We start from the raw sequence: 22,176 nt of genomic DNA, 5'->3' as shown, positions 1-22,176 counted from the left end.
GCTCCCCTAAGCGAGGAAGGCTCCTGTGCGAGTGAAGTGGACTCAGGAGCCGCACACTACGCAGATGGAACCCTCTTCTGCATTCCACCCACGTCAGGCCCGAAAGTCAGAAATAAAAATGTCTCCGTTTACTTAAAAGGTATGAGGCGCCTGATCCAAATGCCGGGCATTCTCCACTGTTTCCCAGGCCCTGAGTGCTGAAACCTGCTTTGTAGAAATTTTTCTCTGTTGCGTGTTTTGTTCAAACCTGTTTGACTGCAGTGCAGACTCTGCCTCAGCTGCTGTGCTGGGGCCGTTGTAGACTCACTTGGGACCCCTCCAGGTCTGCCTGTGAAGTCTGGCTGTTTGTGACCCCTGTTTCCTGGGATTTGTGAGAGATTTAAGAAAAGAGAGAGAGGGGACCAGTGGTGCAGTGGTTAAGTTTGCGTCCTGGGGTTCACTGGTTCAGATCCAGGGTGTGGACCTACACGCCGCTTATCAAGCCATGCTGTGGTAGGCGTCCCACAAGCAAAATGGAGGAAGATGGGCACAGATGTTAGCTCAGGGCCAATCTACCTCAGCAAAAACAGGAGGATTGGTGGCAGATGTTAGCTCAAGGCTAATCATCCTCACACAAAAAAAAGAGAAAGAGACACTGAGTTTCTTTCAAGAGTTTCACTAGAGAAGCAAGACATACGCACTTGAGGAGAACAGAAAAGGCGGTAATTGAGGCTCTTGTAGGGGTTCCAGGATGGAGGCCTCAGTGAGGCTGGACTAGTGGTCAGGGACCCCTCAACGTTCAACACAACAGCCCCACCTCTGTGAAATCCCTCAGGTGCCCTGTTGTTCCCGGTGTCTTTTTATTATGACTCTTTATCCTGACTCAAATATCTCCCTCTTTCTGGAAGCTCATCTGTAGAGCTGGGAGTGTTGCCTGCCCTCCCTCTCAAGGTGTACCAACCTTAAGTTCCATTGCCGGGACTGGGTTTTTATGGTCAAACTTCCCTAGGGGTTTCTTCTGGATAAGTTTTACCTTCCATTTGTTCTTTTTTTCTTTTTTTTTTTTTTAAAGATTGGCACCTGAGCTAACAACTGTTGCCAATCTTCATCTTTTCTTTTTTTCTTCTTCTTCTCCCCCAACCCCCCCCCCAGTACATAGTTGTATATATTCTAGTTGTGGGTCCTTCTGGTTGTGCTGTGTGGGATGCTGCCTCAGCATGGCCTGATAAGCAGTGCCATGTCCATGCCCAGGATCTGAACCAGCAAAACCCTCGGCCGCCAAAACAGCGCGCGCAAACTTAACCACTCGGCCATGGGGCGGGCCCAACCTTCCATTTGTTCTGATCTTGCTCCTGAACTGCAGAGAGTCACTGGAGGAGACCACACAGCCTGCAGGGATGGTTGCTCCCCCAGAGCTGTGGGTGCCCAACTCCCGAGGCCTCTTTGGGCTGCTTGCTTCGTGGCCCTTTTATATGTTCTTCGGGCGCTTGTTTTCTTATTCCCAGGACCAGCTGTTCCAGTCCTTTGTCATTCCCTAAGCCCTCACTCACCCCCTGAGAGCCACGCCTTCTAAGAATCCCTTCACCCTTCTTCCCTTCTGCCCCAAGACCTACTGTAATAGTGCCTGTGCACCCGCCCAAGGAGGTGCCCCCTCGGCCTCTGGAGGACCCTCCTGGCACTACATGTTGGATCCATTCTCCCCACTCCCTTTAGGGCCTTGCAGTAGAACATCCTAACTCAAACCAGACTTCCACTTACTAGCTGTATGACCTTGGGCAAGTTAACCTCTCTGTGCCTCAATTTTTTCATCTGTAAAATGGGATAATAGTCTCTACCTGAAAGGATTAAATAAATTAGCATATGTAAAGTGCTTAGCACAGGGCCTAGGACAGGGTGTTTATTACTGCTCCACCATCATTCTCTCACTTCTCCTCCTACTGCTATATATATTTAAATTTCTCCATCCAGTCAACAAAACAACAGAACAGTCAAACCACCAAAACGTCTGTCCTGAAGCTATTACCTCCCTTTACTGGCAAGTTTATTGAAAGAGGGAAGAGTTGTCTGTTACTTCATATCTCATTAATTCCTCAACCCATCATAGGATTTATGGCTTCCATTCTGCCCCACCCCCAGCCACTCGCTGATGTGGTCGATAAAGTCACTAGTGACCTCCTAATTGCCAAATCCAATACTATTTTTAGTTACCCTATTTAAGCTTTCTTGAGCATTTGAAGCTGTCGTCATCGTATTCTTTTTTTTTTTTTTTTTGGTTGTTACACTGACCCCTTTATTCTCTACCCAGAGTGATGCTAAGTAACATTCAGATATTGGCCATTTTTTCAGGTTTTTTTACAAAGATAATTTCAGATATAATGGTCATCACCTGTATACCCCCTTTTCACTTTCCTTCTTTTCAGAAGTAAGCACACTCTTTGATTTGGTGTTTATCATCCCAATGCATGATTTTATACAATCAATACATATGGATGAATCCATAACCAATATAGTACATGTTTTGCATATTATTAAATTTTATACAAACGACAACCTATCACTTCTTCAAAAGCTTTTTTTTAAATAGTACCAGACAATGCATCGTTAATCCAGGGTGTCGATCCAAGATGCTCAGCCAGACAGTGTCAGACACACACTTTGGTTTTCAAATCCGCTTTCTTCAGCATGCAATTAGGAAACTTTTGAAAAGGCTTTATTCTTGCACGAGGCACTTTGCAGCCTGTCTGGGTATTTTATGTTTGGCTTTTCCCCTCATAAAAGCTGGCTCGGTTCTGCTCTTTATCATGGGCAATCTCTTTCCTTGGGCAGAGAGATTGCCTTGGCTGCTTTTCAGGCTCTTTTTTATTGCTGCCTTCCTGGTTTTCTTCTTACTTAAAGGCCTCTTCTGGGCATTTCACTGAGTCTTCCTTTGTGTGTCCCTTGTAGGGATTTTTAAAAGAATGGTTCCTGGTCCTCTTCACTCTCTCCCCAGGTGACCCTGTCCATTCCCATAACCTCAACTCCCATCAGTAAGTGGAAGATTCTGGAATCCTATCTCCAGCCTGAAGTGTGCTAATGTACCTGTTTACCAGGAGGTCCTCCAAAGCCCTCCAATTTGTCTTAACTTTGTATCTTCTCCTCCAAACCTGCTCTATCACCTGTATCCTCAATGTGTCACATCCACCCATCATCCATGCAGTCACCTCTCTTCTTCCCCTGGGCTGTGCCTGTCCACCTGTCCCTTCATGCTCTCTGCTGCTGCCTTTATTCAGACCCTTGCTTGGAATACAGACTGTTTCCTACTTAGGTCATCTCCCACACCCCCTCACCAGTCTGTGTACATGGTTACCAGAATAACTGAACAAAATGCAAAACTGATCATCTTTGACTTCTTAAAAATCTCATGCTCACTCCCTTTTCTGCCATAGAGGGTTGTCTGCAGGACCAGCCCAGGCCCCTGAACCTGCAGGGTCCCGCCTGCGTTTCCTGCCTGTCTCCTACCTCTGTGCCTAAGCCTCCTCCTCTCTTGCCTCCGTGATCTCCTCAGCCCTCCCCTGCACCCCGAGTCTTCTCACAGCTCTGTGCCCTTGTTCATGCTCTTCCCTATGCCAGAGGTCCCGTTCCCTTTGCCGCTTTCCTCATCCTCCACGATTCAGCTTACATGCATCACCTCGCTGACACCCAGGCAGAGTTAGCCCTTCCGACCTTCTGTGCTCTCAGGGGTGCATTGCTTCCTTGAAAACCTTGGATTACACTGGCTTGGGTTGCATTTGATCCATTGCAGGTTTGCCTGTCCCAGGCTTGGCCTAGAGGGGCATAAGGTCAGAGTTGTATTATCTGCCTTTGTTGCTTAATGTCTGGCCCCTGGTGGGTGCCCAGTAAACTAGATGATTAGCGACTTTGGGCCCATCAGCCCAGCCCTGCCTGCTCACCCCACACAGGAGTCCCTGGTGACAGCGGGTTACATTAGGAGAAAGACAAGAGAGAAGTTGCTGCCTAACATTTACATTGAGTAGTGCAGCCCACCCCAGGGACCAAAATGCTATTTGGAACCCAAATGTAGAAGATGGGGTCTTTACTCAGCTTACTTCCAACTCACCTTATACCACCACGGGCACTACCCTCCATCTGTAGAAAACCCTGCACTTCACCCAGTTTGCTTTCTTCTCCTCCCCCACCCCATCCCTTCTCACTCCCCCCACCCACATAAAACTACCTTCCTCACTCAGTGCTCTGGCGTATCAGTTATTTCCATCTCCAACCCCTGGAGTTAGGCAAGGGCCAGGATCACTGTTCCCATTTCACAGATGGAGAACTGAGTCCAGAGACAAGTACAGTGGGTTGGGGCCAAGGTTAGGACCAGAGAGTCCCTCCATGTGGGGAGAGTGTGGAGGCAGCCTGAAGCCTACTTCTCTCCCATGAGGGGACACCTAGACCCCCTTTAGAGAGGGCCTTATGAAGGATGGTGTGGCCTTGCTTGTCTGTGAGGGAGCAGTCCTTAACTTCAAGATGAGGGGCAAGGAGGACCCAGGGCAGGTTAGGAGCGTCGGCTTGCTCCCTATGACCAGCATCTACCCAGAGGCTCCTCAGGGGAGAAACAGCAGTGCATATAAGCCAGGGGGCTGTCTGGTCATTTCCTTCACATCAGGCAGGGGGAGAGTGAGCCCAGTTGCTGAGAGGGGTGGGAGTACCTGACGGTGGTGTTGGGGAGGAGGGTCCAGGGAACAGAAGACCGAGGAAATGGCATGTGGAGCGCCATTTGCCCGTAGAACCCAGGCGGGTTCAAACGTGGGAAGAGATGATACCGGATAGAAGGTGCCTGGTGATCAGCACCCACCACATGTTAGCGCTACAGCGGTGAGGGCTCCATGAGAAAGTGCTCGGTCCCCAGCCTCCAGGAGTGTTTGGGCCTCATAAAAATGTCTGACTTGGAAATGACAAATCTCCGGCTGAGGTTGGGCTGGCCCAGGCCTGGTGGCAGAAGGTGGAGAGGTGGGGAGTCCTCAGGAATGGCTCTACCAGGTGCAAAAGGCGGCAACAGAGGGAGGAACAAAGTGGGGCCACCTTGGAGAGGCCCAGGCAGCACACGGCTTTCTGCCACTTGGTTTGGCTTCTCAGTATCTCTGTGGGTTTCTGAGAGCAGCTGGTGTGTTTTCAGAAAAGAGAAAAGGGCTAGAGACACACAGGGGAGATGGGTTCCAATATCCACCTAACCTTTTGTCCCCCAGGTCATACCCCTCCGCCTGATATGTTTTCTCCATCTCCCACCCTAACATCCACACTGCTCCTGGATGCCTCCCTCCCGGGTTGTGGGTGACTCTCCTGGGCTTTGGCCTCCATTCCTGAGGACTTTCAAGAGAGGGACAGGATCCCCATCCATGACATGAGAGGGTTGGACTAAGAGGATTAAAACTCCGAAGGGAATTAGGGAAAGGGGATTTGGTCCCCATCATCACACCCTGTACCTGAGGCCTAGAGGCCCGTGGCTGGGGTGATGAGTGGAGAACCAGTCCCAGCCCCTTCTGTCTCCCCAGCAGGGAGGGGCGTGTGAGTTGGGGGGAGGTGTTCATTCCCTCGAGGTGGCTAGGGCTGGGGATACACAGGGTTCAGGAGGTGCATGTTTGGGACTTTAGTGACTGCTAGCCCTTTGGAAGCCTTGAAGGCTACACTCCCTGCCCCGCCATGACTTCCCCTATGGACAGTAGGGCCAACACTACCCCACCCCCACACCAAAAGAAACCCCTGACTCCTGCCAATGGGTGGGTTAGCCCAGCAGTCTCAGACACTGACCAGAGGCATACTGGAAAGAACAGAAAGGAGTAGAGGCGGGCAAGATGGCTTTAGTCCTGAGGGAGGGCTATGAGCCAGCTCTGGTGACCCTGAGGGCCCTGTCCTGGTTCCAGGTCAGGGAAGGATACTTGGGGCAGAGGGAAGCTATTGGAGGGAGCCGAGCTGAGCCAGGAGCCTGAACTGGATGGAAGCAGTAACCACCAAGGCTGAAGATCCCCCTGTCGTCCCAGGCAAGAGCAGGGCAGGGTCCTTGGTACCTTGGGCAGGACCTTGGGGGGACTGCAGAAGGGGAGCTGAAGGCCAGAGAGGAGCAGGCGCCTCCCAGGGATTCAGGCAGGCCACCCATCCCTTGAGCCTGAGGACTTCACCCAGGGAGGCGTTCTGCCTCCTTAAGGACACTCCAGGGCTCCGGGAGCAATGTGGGAGGACGGTGCCTTTGACAGCTCCCCCACTCACTCTGTCCTCAGAGTGTCCCTTCATCTTGGGACCCTCACTTTGAACCCTATGACATCAGGGCTGGAAGGATCCAAAGTCATTTGTTTGGTTTTCCTTAGAACAGCTGAGATAGGCTTGCATTTTCAAAAGGAAGTTTATTAGTATTGAAAGGGGCAAACTGGAGATAACAGAAAATGCGGCTGTTGATTTCTAAAGCAAGACTTCTGATCTCACAGTAACCACACTCTGGCCCCGGGACTGGGCAGCTGTGTGGCCCCTTGTCTGAGCTGGAGCCCCCACAGCCCCTGCATGTCTCTGCTGCCCTCATGCTCTTTCCGGTGCTCTGGGGACGTAGTCCTGGGCACACTACTCTGTAAACCCAAGACTCTTTTCTCTCCCTGCCACCCACCTGGCTCCTGCAGACGTCCCTTGCCCAGTTGGTTGAGGTACCTGTGCTGGCAACAGTGCAGGGAGTGACCTTGTCCCTCCAGCCCAGGGCCTGGCGTCCTCACTCCCATGGCACTGCAGCAGGCCTGCAAGGGGTCCTCCTTACTCCAGGGAGACCTCCAACGAGACCTCCTTCTGTAGCTTTCCTGCGGTCCCCACCTTCCTAGTGGTCGTCCGGCGCCGGGTGGACGGCTCGTAGGAGCTCTCGTCTTTGGCTGGGTCCTCCCGGCTCTGGGAGAGGCCCAGCAGGGCGCGAGCCTGGCGGAGGAATTTGGGGCTGGAGAAGCAGTAGAGGACCGGGTCCAGGACGCTGTTGAGGTAGGTGAAGGCCAGGGAGCTGTGGAAGAGCTGCGAGCAGATGTCGAGGGTGGAGCAGGCACGCAGGCGGAAGGCCACCATGGAAGCCAAGCCGAAGATGACGCTGGGCAAGAAGCAGATGGTGTAGACGGCCACCACCACGGCCAGCACGCGCATGGCCCTCCGCGGGCCCGCCTGCCCTCCCAGGCTGCGGCGCCGGATGGTGAGCCCGATGCTCACGATGGCAAAGAGGATGAGCGCCAGCGGCAGGAAGAATTCCAACACATACAGCGCCTGGTGCCAGCGGAGTGAGGCCGAGGGGCTCGTGCCCAGCCGGTAACTAAGGCAGGAGGAGTTGGAATAGGTGGTCAGGAGCAGGTGCCCATTGAGGAGCAGGATGCCCCCCCAGAGTCCCCCCGCCACCCAGGCGGCCGCCTGCACTGAGGCCCGGCTCAGCGGGTGGTGGGGCCGCACCACCTTCAGGTAGCGGTTGAGCGCGATGGCCGTGAGGAAGACCACGCTGGCTGTGCGGTTGGTGGACAGCATGAAGAGGTTGATTTTGCAGGCAGCGGCCTTAAAGCGCCAAATCTCGTGGCGGAAGTAGTAGTCCACGCGGAGGGGCAGGTTGATGATCAGGAGAAAGTCCGCGATGACCAGGCTGACCAGGAACACCGTGTTGGACGTCCAGGGCCGCGTTCGGCAGCAGAAGATGAAGAGTGCCAAGCTGTTCCCCACCAGGCCCAGGACAAACTCCACGCACAGGATGGGAGCCAGGAAGGCAGACACTGTAGGGGAAGAGGCTGGGTGGCACGGGGCCTTCGAGGTCTCTCCAGGTGACCCCAAGGCAGTGGTGAAGGCAGAGGGGGAGGGGGATGGAGGGAGAGTAGAGAGAGAGAGAGGAGGAAGGAGAGAGGGAGAGCTCAGGTTATGAAATTCCATGGACTGCTTGGGCGGGAGACCTGAGACAAGTTTCTAGAGTCTTTTGCCCCTGCATGAGTGTTCAGGGATGAGTGCTCACAATCAGCTGGCCACCACAATGACTCAATATCCTGGGGTTTTCATCAGCATGCTCACAGCCACTGAGAAACACCAGTGTTCCTGTTTGTACGCCAAGGGGAAGCCTACAGCCTGCCCTCATTCCTCCCTCCCTCCTCGCCTCCCTCAGGTACTGAGCAACCTGCCCATGAGGTCTCTGAACCCAGCCTGGGGGATGCAATCTGTGCAATCTTGCCGCGCCCCCCCCCCCCCCCCCCCCCCGCAGAGGAGGCAGGGCTCAGCAGGGGTGAGATGGAGGCCCAGAGAGACCCTGAAGTGGGAGGAAGGCCCAGCTGGGGTGAGGTGGGGGAGAGTGTTTGCAGCCCTAAGTCATCAGACATTTGTTTGCCTGAAGGCAGGAGCTGGTCCTGGCAACCCACAGCTCTCAGGATCACACAGACCACCCTGGACACCCCCGCCACCCCCCGCCCTCCATTCTATATACAGGCTGGGTGGCTGCCTCCCTGCCCCCACCAGCTCTGGCAACTGGGACTGTGGAGAGGGAGGTGGGGAGTCCAGTCAACACCTTGACCACCAGCCTCCTGTACTTACTCCCACATTCCTGATTGTTCCAAAGTCTGTGATGGTCCCAAGTCCACGTACATGATGAAGTATAGCCCACAGGCAGAGGGCTCCCTTGCCAAGTTTCTACTGCCATGACCTGGGGACCTGGGGGCTTCTCCCCCAGACAATACCACCCTGAGAATCCTCAAGTCTCCCTGCCACTGTCCACCCCAGCCTGCCATCACCCTGTATTCACCGCAGAGAGGGGAGCAGGGGGCTGGGGCTGGCTTCAGACGAGGTACAAGTCCTGCTCTCCCATTGTGTGGTGTTCTCATGAGCCCATGGGGCCAGGCTTGTGGGCAGAGGTGAGGGCCTCGGCTTCTGATAGCTAGGACAGTACCAAGAGAGGCCGTGGCTCCAAGCTCCAGGACCTGACGCCCACCCCTTGCCATCTGGCTGTGGTCAGCAGTGTGCCCTGTGCTTCCAACTCTGCCTAGGCCTCTGGGTTTCAGGCACGTGGCCGTTGGCCCCTCTCCCACAGATCTCCAGGTCTTTTCTCTGCCTTGGGCTCCCATCTGGCCAAGGCTGAGGGCAGATAGGCTGCGATCACAGGGTGCAGGGTGGTAAGACCACCAGCCTGCAGTTTGAATGCAGACAGACCTGGGTTGGAAACACAGCTGCCTGCTTTCCAACCCTCTCTGAGCCTCATCTGTAAAATGGGGTGCTACCACCTGCTGGAGAGTCGTGAGGATTAAATGAGATAACGTACGTAAAAACACAGTGATGAGAGCCCCTCCACAAGCAGGCACACCCAAGAACAGACCCTCCACATGTCCACGGTCACCCAGTGCCCCTGGCACCCCAGACACACACAGTCATAGGCACATGGAGGCTGCCATCGGCGACAGCCTGTATGCATCAGACCCAAAGGTGTTCATCCACCAGGAAGCCTTTATTGAGGGAATTCTTGGTGGCAGGCAAGTGCCGTGCTGGCAAAAGAGGGATGGAGAGGCAGCCCAGCCTCAGGGGGCAGACCACCAGGCAGAACCGTTCAGGGAAGAAGGCTGTTAGAGGCGGAGGGGAGCAACCAGCCCCCCAGGAACCTGTCAACTCAGCCGAGAGGAACAGGAGGAGAATGGGTGACAATGATGTCCAGGGCCCAGCGTGTAGGATGCTGAGTCGCTCAGCAGCAGTACAGGTAGAAGCAGTGGGGTTGGGAGACTTATTTGGCAAGGGTGGTCCTCGGGCACACCCTGTGGCTGCGTTGGGCCCACAGAAAGAGGGTCACCCCAGGGGTTTCTTGCAGGCGGGGTCCTGGGTCACGGCCAGGGCTGCAGAGCCTTGCCCTCGTTCCCAGGCATACCTGTGGAGACACAGGTGGGCAGGGCTCAGACAAGGCTGGCCCTGAGGACCCCAGGGAAAGGAGGGCGGTCCCACTGCTGGGGGAAAGTCCTCCCCGTGTACGCACACAGTCCCGGCTGGCACCAGGAGGCTATCATCGGGGGTCAGGCTCAGGTGTTGTCCCCTTATTGTCACCACAGAGGAGCCCTCCTGGGAAAGAGGAGCAAGGGAATCCAATGGAGGCTGTCGGGCCTCAGCACCTGTCCAAGCATCCCTGAGTCTGCCTTGGCAAGGAGGCCCTGGGGGCCAGTGTGGGCTATGGGAGTCCAAGGCCCAGGAGCAGCCCGGTCCCCGTGCGCAGGAGGTTGTGCCACCCTCTGCCACAGGCCCCACTTGCCAGCTGCCACAGCCACACGTCCACGTCCTGTCTCAGGTCTTTGCTGCTGCCTTGTCCGTGGACGATCACCTGGTAGGAAGTCACACAGATCTTCCTGGTGCTTCGTGCCCCATGTAGGAGATGGCCTTGAACCTGGCCCCCAGTCACCAGGCCTATGTGAGGCAGGGTGGGGCCCGCAACGCAACCAGGACTTGGAGAGGAAAGCTGCCTTCATCACGACGGGGGCTGCCCACCTGCCTTCGGGATCACAGGTGCCTGCCCTTCATATGCATGTGCACATCTGGTCCCCTTACACATGTCACAACTGTTGCTGACCCGTATGAAGGCATGCCTGCCAGGGGCACACCAGGGACACACACACACATGTGTACACGGCATAGTGCAGCTCCATGTAGCGCACACACGCGTTTCCCCAAAGGGTGCCACCCCCTTCCTCTGTGAGATTCTGGCCTAAGGAGGAGGAGAAGGGAGATGGGAGGGGATGAGCAAGAGGGAGGCTGTCCCTCTCTGACCTGCGTCAGCCCAGAAGCCCACAGCTACTGTGCAGGCCGCGCTCCCGCTGGCCCAGAGTGGGACTCAGTAGAGAGTCGTGGGTGTAAACTGAAGCAGGTAGGAGCAGGGGAGTGAAGGAGGTGGAAGGCAGGGACATGAGGCCAGCTGGGTGCTGAATGACGTTGCCTGATGGGGTGGGAGGGGCTTTGTGGTGTGTGCCAGCTCTCACAGCCCTGTGAAAGCTCTCGGGGTCTGCTGGTCGGGCCTCTAAGGGTGGGTCTGTATCCAGTGAGCATCCCTTCATGGGAGTGTCGAATTCAGACTACAAGGGATGTGCCAGTGACAAACTGTAAAGCACAAGAGAACACAAAAGCACAAGAGAACACGAGCCTCCTGGCAGGTCTCCTTGCCCTCCTGATCCCGTCCCCACACACAGTACACTGATCTTTCTGAAAGACCACTCTGGCCTCCTCATCCTATTGCTTCAATGCTTGGGTGAAGCTCTGCTGTCTTCAGGATAAGTCCTTGCACCTTGCCGAGTGCAGGAGACCCACCAGGACCTGGACTCTGCCTGCCACTCTGGCCTTCTAGCAATTGTACCTGCTGCCCTACTTGCGTGCCCTGGCTCCAGCCAACCTCAGCTACTTGTACTTCCAGGCCGTCTCAAGCTTCCATGCCTTTGCTTATGCTTGTCCCTCACCTACAATGCTGTCTCCATCGCCCTTTCTTCCTTTTGCAAACTCCTATGTTCACCTTAAAAGGCATCTTACACATCACCTCCTCCAGGAAGCCTTCCCTGACTTCCCTCCCAGGCTGAGTTCCTCCTTTATCCTCCTACAGCTTCCTAAAGCTTCTCTACCAAATAAGATATCACATGATTGTGACTGTTGATTAACTTGTCGGTTTACTAAACCTTACATTCTTTGAGGCAGTGACTCTATCTTATTTTCCTACCAGAGCCTGAAACATAATAGGCACTCAATAAATGTCGAATGGAAGAGGGCTGGCTTTGTTTGAGTCTCTCTCTGGGCACCTCTCCACCCAACGCTCACCCCAAACACCTCTCTCTTCCAGCTCCCAAGGCTGTGACTAGCCAAAAGCCCAGGAATTCCTAGCAAAGGGATAATCCCAGACCGTCAGGAACCTGTCAGTGGAGGGGCAACCCCCTACTCTGAAGGCAAAAAGATCGCTTGGGACACGTGCTTCCACTCATAGTGAAGTCATCATTCTCTGAGTCAGGGAGGAAGCAGGAAGACCTACGTCCACATCCACAACCTCTGAAACTGGTGTGTGTGTTTGCACGCACGCGTGATTAGTTCCCATTTCCTGGGGCTTCTGGGTAGATGCCCGTGGTGGCCCAGGGCTGCATTACCTGGGTCTCATAGGTGTCCCCAAACAGGCTGAGGGGTGTGCCAGCCTGCAGCTCCCTGTGGTGGCCATCCAGCCAGGCCTCCAGGGACATGGGCTCCATGACGGATCGTGTGCTCAGCGGGAACGGCGGTTCCTTGAGCAGCTGGTCTGCACCCAGAGCACAGCACGGTCAGTGTCCTCTGGCCCAGCCTGCCCAGCCCCAGCGGGCCCAGTTCCCAGGGGCCCCAGCTCTCAATCACCAGAATGGGCTCTGGATCCAGCTCAAGGACCATGCAGCCATAGGGAGTGTGTGTGTGTGTGGGGGGGGGGGTACTATTTGGTGGCATTTTCTTGTACCCTGAGTACTGGGCAGAGTACTCTGGGCCAAGACTCATCCTACTCTGGGAAAGGAGGGAAAGAGGGGGAGACATGGTTCCCAGTGCCCTTACTGGGGTTTGGCTTTCCCGTTCTGTGCTGCTCAGAGCTGAAGAACCTGCAGGGACAAATGGGGAGGAGGAGGAGTGGCCAGCATTCCCAAATGAGCGGCCAGTGAGACACACACACACACAGAGATGGGGCCCACACATGATTCACTGTATATGTGTCATCCCCTCCCTCCCAGATCCTCCCCAGGGGCACTCCAGCCGGGACCCTCCCACCCAGGGAGGGGCAGACTTTCTCCCTAAATCCCAAGTGTGATGGTTTGCAGCAGGTGCTGCCGTGAAACACTGCTGGGATGGGTCTACCCTCCCCGGCCAGAGCATGGGGCCTCAGGAGAGCGAGGGGCAGGGGCAGGGGCTGGGCTGGGGGCTCACTCCTGGATGATGGGAGCCAACTGTGTGCCAAGGTCCTCGCAGTAGAACCACTTCTCAAACAGGACGTCTGTGGTGTCCCCCACGTAGTACCTGTCAGAGCAAAGCACGGGCAACCCAGCTCCCCACCTGGGCGGCCTCAGAGCAGCCTGGCTCAGGCGTGGCTCTGCTTGTGGACTGCTGGGCCCTGGCCAGCCCCGCAGGGCTGGCTGCCTGCTTCCCCCTGTTAGCGCAACCTAGTGGTCAGTGCCGGCACAGCCACTCCTGGCTCTCCCAGAAGCACAGGTGTGCCCCCAAGGTGGGAGGGCTATCATTGACTCCATCGGCACGGTGCTTCCTGGTTCCTGAAACTTGATCACTTACAAAGGGGATGTAACTCTGAGGCGCAGGGAAGCCGGGCAACTTGGGAGGAATTACACAGCCTGTGAGTGGCAGAAGCAGGATAGAGTTGAGACAGTCTGAGAAGCGTAGACAGCATCAATGACAAGCGTCTTTATTTTTCCCAAAGGGGAAGCCAAGGCTGAGTCTGAATCCAGCACCTGCAGCTAGGCTCTGCCAGGTCAAAACATGTGCAACCCTAAGGAACCAACCTGGGAAAGACGCCCCCAGATGAGGGGTCCTTCTCCCTTCAGGGTCATGGGTACCTTTGAGACTGGAGCAAAGCGCTGGGCATCTTCTCTGGAGGAAGGTCCCTATGCATGTACACATAAGCTTCTAGTAGATTCCCAAACCCCCAGCGCGACTCTGTGAGCTCCTCCTCTGGTCCGAGGAGTGCCTGGCAGACTGGGCCATGCCTCAGGCCCCAGTGTGTGCAGCACATCTGCTGACTGAACACCTAATCCCCGGGCTCAGCTCCAGGGGCCAGGCCAGCTCTGTCTGCTCTTCAACTCCTCCCCAAAAAGAGAAGTGGTCCTGCTTATGGAAGATGGTTTACACACACACACAGTGCATCCACCCTGCCTGGCATCCTAAGTCCTATCCTGGGATGGAGCAGGCCACCAGAAAGCTTCATAACTGGACGGCAGTGTCCTCTAGGAATTGCCCTCAGAGTGGCATTTTAATGTCGAGTCCTGGCTTTTATTAAAGGTCAAGAACAGCCAGACAAAATCTGTTATTGAATTTACTATAAAAATGTTATTGAGGACTCCTTCCTCTCCATCATTAAAGACTCTCCCTATAAAACCCCATGTGAAAAATTTCTTTTAGAATTTAAGGCCAAGCAACTGTCTCTACAATAAACTATTATGCAGTAGATGAGTATATAGTCATTAACATTTATTTTGAAGAAGAAGATTAGCCCTGAGCTAACATCTGCCGCCAGTCCTCCTCTTTTTGCTGAGGAAGACTGGCCCTGAGCTAAGATCTGTGCCCACCTTCCTCTACTTTATATGTGGCATGCCTACCACAGCATGGCTTGCCAAGCGGTGCCATGTCCGCACCCGGGATCTGAACTGGCGAACCCCAGGCTGCCGAAGTGGAGCCCCTAACATTGTATTTTTTGAAAAGGATTTATAGTATAAGAATTACTCATGAGTTTTTAATATTAAAAAAACAGAACTCAAATCCATACTTGCAATAAGACTGCAATGCTATAAGGCATAGATATGCACAGGAAAAAGACAAGATGCAAGTTAAAGTGTTTCGTTAGGTTTAATTGGTGGGAACGACAATTTTTTTCTCTTTGTTATTGTTTATTTTGTTTTATTGAGCTATCATATTCGTACCATAAAATTCACCCTTTTCCTGACAAATCATTTTAATTTTGTTCATTTTGCTTTCTTGTACTTTTCCAGATTTCAAGACTGAATGTGTATGACCTTGGTAATTAGAAAAAAGGGAAGCATTAAAAAATGTCCATCATAACAGAAGATGTGAGGCAGAGTATCCTGACCCCAGTAACTTGTTGGGAAATTTTAATTTTCTTAAAAATAGTTTAGCTTTTGGAAAAATCTGTGTCCCCCTGAGCCACAGGCTGCATCCTCCTTTCGGGGATGAAAATCAGGTGACTGATTGGAAGCAAATAGGGACTCAGCTACAGAACAGAGTGCTGTCTCTGCCCCGGTGTTCGTCCCCTCCCTGGTGCGGACTCACTCTCCTAACGAGACTGTCCTGGCCCCAACTTCATGTTTCTCTGCAATGCCAGCTCTGCCACTTTCTGGCAAACTCAACTTCCCTGTGTCCAATTTCTTCATCTGTAAAGCACAGATGAAAACAGTACCTACCCCAAAGGATCATGTTGAGGATGGAATGAATAAATACGCACAATGCGCTTAGCCCATCCCGGCACACAGCAAGTGTTATACAAATGTTAGTGCTGGTTGAGTGAGCTGGAGAAGGGAAACAAGCAGAGGCGTGCGCTGGCGGAGACTGAATAAGCTCTAGGGTTGGAGGCTGGGGGAGCAGGAGTGTCCCCCGCTGCCCTAGGCCAGGAACATCTGACTTTGGCTCCACCCACACCCCCCAGCAGACCTCAGTGTGGAAAGCATAGGTTCTGGTCCCAGCCAGAAGGTCTTTAGGATGAGTGGGCTCCCAAGGGCTCACAGAGAACATCCTCGCCACCCCCACCATCAAACCAACTCCACCACCTACCCTAACCCCTCCCCATCAGCCAGCAAATACAGGATTTCCATTGCCTCCAACCCTTTCAGTGGCCAGGAAGCACTTTCTTGGGTGTATCTTGGATCCGTCCCTCCACTGTTTGCCCCTGTCTCTCTGCCCCAGACCCCCAGACAAGGCTTATTTACCTGAGCCCATCTAACTCCGTTTTCAGCCGCTTCCGCTCAATCACCAGCCCCACGGTGTTGGCAAACCTCTGTGGAGAGTGGGGGACCCTGGCAGGCAAGAGGAATATCTGCAGTGGGTGGGGACAGATGCCAGGAACGCTGTAATCCTTGACGGAGACCTCAGTGCCTGCAGCGTCCTGGGCCTCCCCAGCTGACCCACAGGATCCCCTCCAGCCCACCTCTCTGCCCAGCTTCCATCCCTGGAACTGCAGGGAAGGTCGGGCTGTGTGAGGATGGGCAGCCTAGAGGAGGCAGTGCCCAAGGATGGGGCCAGGGCAGGCCGGGGGGGCAGGAGGGCAGGGAAAAGCGGGGAGGACAAGGCCTCCACCAAAGCCAGGATGAGCGGACACAGTGCATTCCTCTCTGGTGGCCCTTTGCCCCCACCCCTGGGGCCCCCTGCTCCTCACCTCTCCCTGCCGAATGATCACATCCCGGTGCTTCCCTCGCTCCAGGACTCGGAGAACCATGTCACCCTCCAACTGGTAAAACACCTGTGAACAGGACAGGAGACAAGCTCGGACCCTCCCAACTCCCTCTTCCAGGTCCTTGGCCTGAATTCTGACCAGGAAACCTGAGAAAATTCCTGGAGGTCTCAGAGTGTTTTAGCAGCTCCGTCACTCCTGCCCTGAGGCCCCAGCCTCCTCTGATACATGCTACAGACAGGAGGGCTGGGGACACACAAGGATCGCAACTTGACGCATAAGTGATGACCAAGGTACCCAGGACACAATAGTTGGTGTCTGGCTTAGGGGCAGGAGGCTGGCTGAGATGCTCACTGGAGAATCCAGTGACCCTTCAGCCAGGTAAGAGAATCACCCATTTGTTGTGTCTCAGGGGCTATGCAGGCACTTTCTTATACATGGTCAGAAGTCTTTACAACAACCTCCAAAGGTATTATTAGCCTCATTCTGCAAAAAGCAAAAAAGAAGACTGAGGCTCAGAGAGTAAAGCAACTTGTTCAAGGTCACACATTTAGTTAGTCCTAGAGCCGCAGTTTGGGCCCAAGTCTGCGTGTAGCTCTGGAGCCTGTGCTGGCTCCTCTGGCCACGGTGACGCCCTGGCATGGGGTGGGGCTGCGCCTGTCCAAATCCCTTGGGAGGTCAGTCAGTAAATGGTGGACTCGATGCTGGAAGCTGGGGTGGCCTGGGGGCTGTGAAGGATGGCAGCCCTTGCCTCCTGCTATCTCCCTAGGGTGAGGTTGGGTGGGGCCCCTACTGCGTTTTTCCTATTGCATCTTAAGTCCCTAATTAACGTGTTTACATGTTTACTGAGATCACTCCATGGAGCTGGGAGGCCAAGGAGGCAGACACATTGTTCTCTCCACCAGTCACACATTGCCTGGGTATTAAAAGCCCCAGCCAAATAATTGAAGGAGTGTTATTAATAATAATAATTATCATTATCATGTAAGGAGTTAGAGATAGAGGTTCTTGTCACAGCATCTACAGTCATGCACCACAAAACGACGTTTCAATCATGTCAGACCTGAGGGCTTTCTTGGGATGCAGGATCTTCAGTGCTGAAACCAGGGAAGTCCAGGGCAAACCAGGACAGTTGGCTACCTTACACTCTTGACTAGTAATTCCATCTCTAGGAAGGTGGCTGCAGTGAATCAGAAATGCACCAGGGCCGGCCCAGTGGCGCAACAGTTAAGTGCACATGTTCCGCTTCAGCAGCCCGGGCTTCACCTGTTCGGATCCTGGGTGCAGACATGGCAGTGCTCAGCAAGCCATGCTGTGGCAGGAGAATGGGCATGGATGTGAGCTCAGGGCCAGTCTTCCTCAGCAAAAAGAGGAGGATTGGCAGCAGTTAGCTCAGGGCTAATCTTCCTCAAAAGAAAAAAAAAAAAGAAATGCACCTGCCTCGTGGTGCCCATGAATGGCTGTTTATCATAACACATGGTAGTTAAAAGCATAGATTCCAGCTTCCAAGTGGCCATGCACCCTTGGTTAACTCAGCCTTTCTGTTCTTCCATTTCCTCATCTATAAAATGACAGTATCTACTAAGAACGTTGCTGTGAAGTCTGTCTGGGATGCTGTACATTAATGTACCCAGCACACAGTCAGCACTGAATAAACCCCTAGCAACTAATATTAGTGATAAGAGGAATAGCAAAAATAACCCTAATAATAATAATAGGGAAAATGTCACTTTTATGATGGGGTAAATATGGAACATTATGCAGCCATTAAAAATTATGTTTGTGATTATCATGTTACAGCAAGCTTCAAAACTACACCAGGAGGATTCTAATCACATAGCGACACGTGTATAAATACAAGCAGTGTTCACAGTGGTTGCCCTGAGTGGTGGGATTATGAATGAGGTATACATTTGTCTTTTCTATATTTCTCATGTTTTCTACAATAAACAATATTTACTTTTATTATTAAAAATAATGCATACATTGGGCTGGCCTGGTGGCTTAGTGGTTAGGTTCTAGTGATCTGCTTCAGCAGCCCAGGGTTCAAGGGTTCAGATCCCAGGTGTGGACCTACACACCACTCATCAAGCCATGCTGTGGCAGTGTCCCACATACAAAATAGAGGAAGACTGACACAGATGTTAGCTCAGGGGCAATCTTCCTCATCAAAAATGAATAAATAACCCATGCAAGTTATTTAAAACAAGTAAGAAAAAACTTACCAGGCAGTAATTCTGCAAACCCACCCCATCCCCTCCCCTAGCTGGGAGGAAGTCCCTGGGTGTGTGTGTTGGTGGTGGTGGCGGGGTTCCTTCCATGGTTGGGGAGAGAGGAGAGAGATTTCTAGGGAGGGGGCCACAGTCCTTAGGCCCTGAAAATAACCCGGGAGAGCTGGGGCGGGAGCAGGGTCTGGAGTGATGGTCTGGGCCAGATTCAAACCCTTTCTGGGCAGGCCATAAGGTATGAGTGGCCATCAAACAAAACCAGAGAAAGGAATGGTTTTTCTTCAGTCTTGTCTCTCTGCCCAGAGGCCTTCCCCGTGATGAGGGACAGGCCTGGCCTGGAGCAGAGGTCCAGATCCTGAACAGCAGAAAATCCCAAACAGCCACGGGCAATCCAAAAAGAATTATGCTCTGTTTGGAAGTAAATGACGTTTGGAGCCTGGGGCTAGCTAGAGGATTAACTGTACGGCTCAGGCAGATATTGAATTGAATCTGGCCTCCTCAGCCTGGAAAGGCCTGCCGGGCAGGAAAGGCCAGAGGGGGCTGGTGGTGCAGAGAACCAAGGCATGTTAGGCCCTACTCTGCACCAGCTCTGTGCACATACTCTACACACATTTAATCCTTCCACCAGGCAGGGTAAAGAGACAGGCTCCAAGAGGTGATCTGATGGGACCTGTCCAAGATCACACGCTTAGTAAGAGGCAGAGACTCCAACCCAGATCCCGCTGGCTCCCAGCCCAGGCCCCCTGGCACCTGTGCCCCACAAGGGAAGGAGTGGGGCAAGTGGAGTGTGTGTGGTGGGTGGAGCCGGGCACCGGAAGGGCTGTTGCAGAGGCCTGAGCCCAGCCAGGAGGAAAATTGGGCTCAGTGACTCCCCTTCTCTCACCAGAGAAGAGCCTGGACCCTGGGGCTAGGGCGGCTCCGACCCCCAGCCTGATGTCCCCAGGCTCCAGCTGAGTGATGACAGGTAGAGGCAGAGAGGATGCTGACCCTCAGCCTTGTGTCTTCTCAGGGCCTGAGGCTGGTACTCTTCTCTACCTCAGGGTGGTACCAAGCTGTCACTACCTCCCTCTAGCCAAATTTCTCCCAACCACCTGCGTGTCCCTCCAGAGTAGGGACATCTGCTCAGGCCAGACCTCCTCATCCGTCAGCCACCCAGCTGAGTCAGGGCTTAGCCTGGCCCCTAAGTGGACACCCCACCAACAGAGCAGCTTGGGGAGATCCTGAGGAGGGTCATGGGGCAGAGGTGGTAGGGGGCAAGAAGGGAAGGAAGGAGGGAGGGAGACAGGAGCTGTGGGCACTGAGACCAGGGCAAACAGAGTAGAAGCCTCTGGAAGACAGATGGGGCCCTGAGGCTGACTGAGGCAGGCAGTAGAGACCCTGCAACCAGCCTTGTCTCCTCTACTGCGGCCATTCCCAATCCAATCCTGTCTTCTCTCTGTCATTTTGGATTTTCCTGCTGATTTTTCCCACAGAGGAAAACGGTCTCCAGTGAGGTGGGTTGTGAGAAGCGGGCGGCCTGGAGAGGTGTGGAAGTGGCCCTGGAAGTGGGAGAGGTGAGGGGTTGGCAGCTCTGCTCTGCCCAGGCAGCTCCGTGCTGGCCGGGGGTCCTCACCCGCTGTGCCCCCCGCCCCCATATCGGGTGCTCAGTAAATATTTGTTGAGTGAGTGATTCTCCTGTGCTCCCTCCAGAGCCCAGCTGTGACTGAGATGCCAGTGATGGGGGTGGAGGCTGGTAACCAAGATGGACTCTGGACCTCGAACCCCAGCGTCAGGCTCCCCAGGATGATGGGGGGGGTGGCGCATACTGATCCTTTGCCTCCAGAGATTCTGATAGCTGGGAACCCAGCTGTGTCCCTCCTTAAGGGGGCTGATCTTTTTCTTTTACTTTTGTTTATTTACCTTGGGGTAGGTAGTGCAGAAACACAGTTCGAAAGTCAAGGTACAAAAGGGTATTCGGTGCAAATCCCACTGCCCATCAAACAGCTCCTAAGTGACTGGGGTGCCTTGTGCCTCTAGATAAGGAGGGGGCCTCCCAGCCCCCACCCTTCCTGGAGAACTTAGCTCCTGGGACCAGAGTAGAGTGTCCAGGTCCCTCTCAGCATTTGGGTCTCATTTTGGAGGCCAATCTTGCATATTTGGGTTTTGGGGGGAGGGGACCAGGACACTCCACCTGGAGCATGGATGGCCCCTGTGTCCAGGGGGCGACGCCCAACAGCTAGAGCCTCTCACACCACAGAGTCTGGGCTCTTTCCCGGGGCTCCCCAGCAGAGTTCCTTGGAGCAGGGAGCTGTCAAAGCTGTCACTGTGTGCCCACAGCTTCCAGGCAGCAGTGCTGCCCCGTGATTTCGGTTGTGCTCCTTCAACCCTCAGCCATCTGACCACCCCCAGCTCCTGTCCACAGACTCTGGCCCTTGCATGGGAAGTGTCCCCTACCCCCAGGGCTGGGTCTGGGAGGGGGCAGTCCGCAGACCTACCTCCTCACCCTCCTCGATGTGGTAGTCCTTCCTCGTGTTGGGGCCCCCGACGAACATGATTTTGAGCTGTTTCTGGTGCCTGCAATGGATGAGCAGGGAGAGGTCCTGAACCAGCTGGTGGGAGAGGACAGGAGGGGTGCAGGGCCTGTGGGGGGGCCGGAGGGAGCCTGGGTACACCTGGGAGAGGTAACAGGGCTGTTTCTGCATCACTGTCCACTGTCCCTGCCAGTCTCTGACGTGGACCCCCTCCAGTCTCATCCCAGTGTGCCTGTGTACATCCAAGAATCTGTGTGTCTATGTGTCTGTCTGCAACTGTGTGCACGCCTGTGTCTTTCTGTTTCTGTGTCTCGGTGTATTTGTGTGTGTGTGCATGTGTCCCCCACATCATCTGACCCAGGAGGGGGAACAGCGTGGTGGTGGATCTATCTCTTCATCAGCTGGGATTCCTGCGCTGTGCTCAAGATCTCCAAATACAGGAGAGCAAACTGGAGGCCCGACCTCCTGGGGCTGGGGGCAGTGCAGGGGTAAAATGACCTTTCTCTCCCCCACCCCCTAGAGCTGTCTGATTATGAGGCTCTCCGTGCCCCCAAAACTGCTGGGCTTAAAGCTGTGAGGACTTGGGGAAGGAAGTGGAGGTGCAGAGCCCCAAGACTGCCAGCACTGGTGTCCTGGTGGTGTGTGAGGGGTCCTGGGGAGCGGTGGTGAGAAGGCTGGATCTGGATGGGGGACCAGGCCACCCAAGGCCTCAAGAGCTCAGCCAAGCAGTTTGGTCTTGGCCTGAGGAGAGCCAGGGAGCCTCGGAATTTTTTTTTTCTTTAAATCAACTTTACTAAGATATAATTTAGGTACATACAGAAAGTTCTTGAATGAGCCCACTCAAGAACTATTTCAACCCATCAGTCAAAATGCGTAAGCCAGACCACGTCCTTCCTCTGCTCAAAACCCTCCCGCAGCTTCATATGTCCCCCCTCCCAACTCCAAATCCATATATTGAAGTCCTAACCCCCCTGTACCTCGGAATGTGACCTCTTTTGGAAATAGGGTCATTGCAGATGTAATCAGTTAAGCTATGCTGAGGTCATACTGGCGTAGGGTGGCCCCTAGTCCAGTACAACCCGTGTCCTTATGGAACGGGGAGACTCAGACACAGACACACTCACAGGGAGAATGCCCCGTGAGGGTGAGGCAGAGACGGAGGTGACGCAGCAGACGCCAAGGAATGCAGAGATTGCCACCAAACCCGCAGGAGCTGGGAGAGGCCAGAAGCAGACTCTGGCTCACAGCCCTCACAGCCAAAGGGGGAAAAGTCACAGCCCTCCTTTGCCCTGTGGCTGCCATGTCTGCCTGCCTGCTCCCACCTCCTGCTGGCTTCTCTTTGCTGCCTCCTCCCACT

General features: G+C 54.2%; 2 protein-coding genes across 5 annotated transcripts in view; both read right to left on the bottom strand.

Annotated features, from left to right (window-relative positions):
• Positions 1-1,149: 1,149 nt before the first annotated feature.
• On the bottom strand, positions 1,150-9,263 carry OXER1 (oxoeicosanoid receptor 1). The gene has a single exon (XM_070512175.1). It carries the CDS (start codon positions 7,882-7,884, stop codon positions 6,751-6,753), a length of 1,134 nt encoding a protein of 377 aa, XP_070368276.1. The 5' UTR covers positions 7,885-9,263; the 3' UTR covers positions 1,150-6,750.
• A 152-nt stretch (positions 9,264-9,415) lies between these two features.
• The window catches only part of HAAO (3-hydroxyanthranilate 3,4-dioxygenase), a 14,479-nt gene continuing 1,718 nt past the window's right edge, over positions 9,416-22,176 (bottom strand). The window contains exons 2-11 of one of the 4 annotated variants that reach the window (XM_070512176.1): positions 20,784-20,862; positions 19,698-19,847; positions 16,067-16,150; positions 15,621-15,727; positions 12,880-12,969; positions 12,514-12,557; positions 12,087-12,232; positions 10,223-10,291; positions 9,953-10,035; positions 9,416-9,847 (exon numbers count right to left, since the gene is read on the bottom strand). In XM_070512176.1, the coding sequence (XP_070368277.1) occupies positions 9,769-9,847; positions 9,953-10,035; positions 10,223-10,291; positions 12,087-12,232; positions 12,514-12,557; positions 12,880-12,969; positions 15,621-15,727; positions 16,067-16,150; positions 19,698-19,847; positions 20,784-20,862 (931 nt within the window). In that variant the 3' untranslated portion in view covers positions 9,416-9,768. The remainder of the gene's footprint in view (positions 9,848-9,952; positions 10,036-10,222; positions 10,292-12,086; positions 12,233-12,513; positions 12,558-12,879; positions 12,970-15,620; positions 15,728-16,066; positions 16,151-19,697; positions 19,848-20,783; positions 20,863-22,176) is intronic. The other 3 variants (XM_014833708.3, XM_070512177.1, XM_044772311.2) reach the window with 3 other exon arrangements.

The sequence above is a fragment of the Equus asinus genome, chromosome 6, assembly GCF_041296235.1.
Source record: "Equus asinus isolate D_3611 breed Donkey chromosome 6, EquAss-T2T_v2, whole genome shotgun sequence".
NCBI classification, from domain to species: Eukaryota; Metazoa; Chordata; class Mammalia; order Perissodactyla; family Equidae; genus Equus; species Equus asinus.
This window is presented reverse-complemented; position numbering and strand designations above follow the sequence as displayed.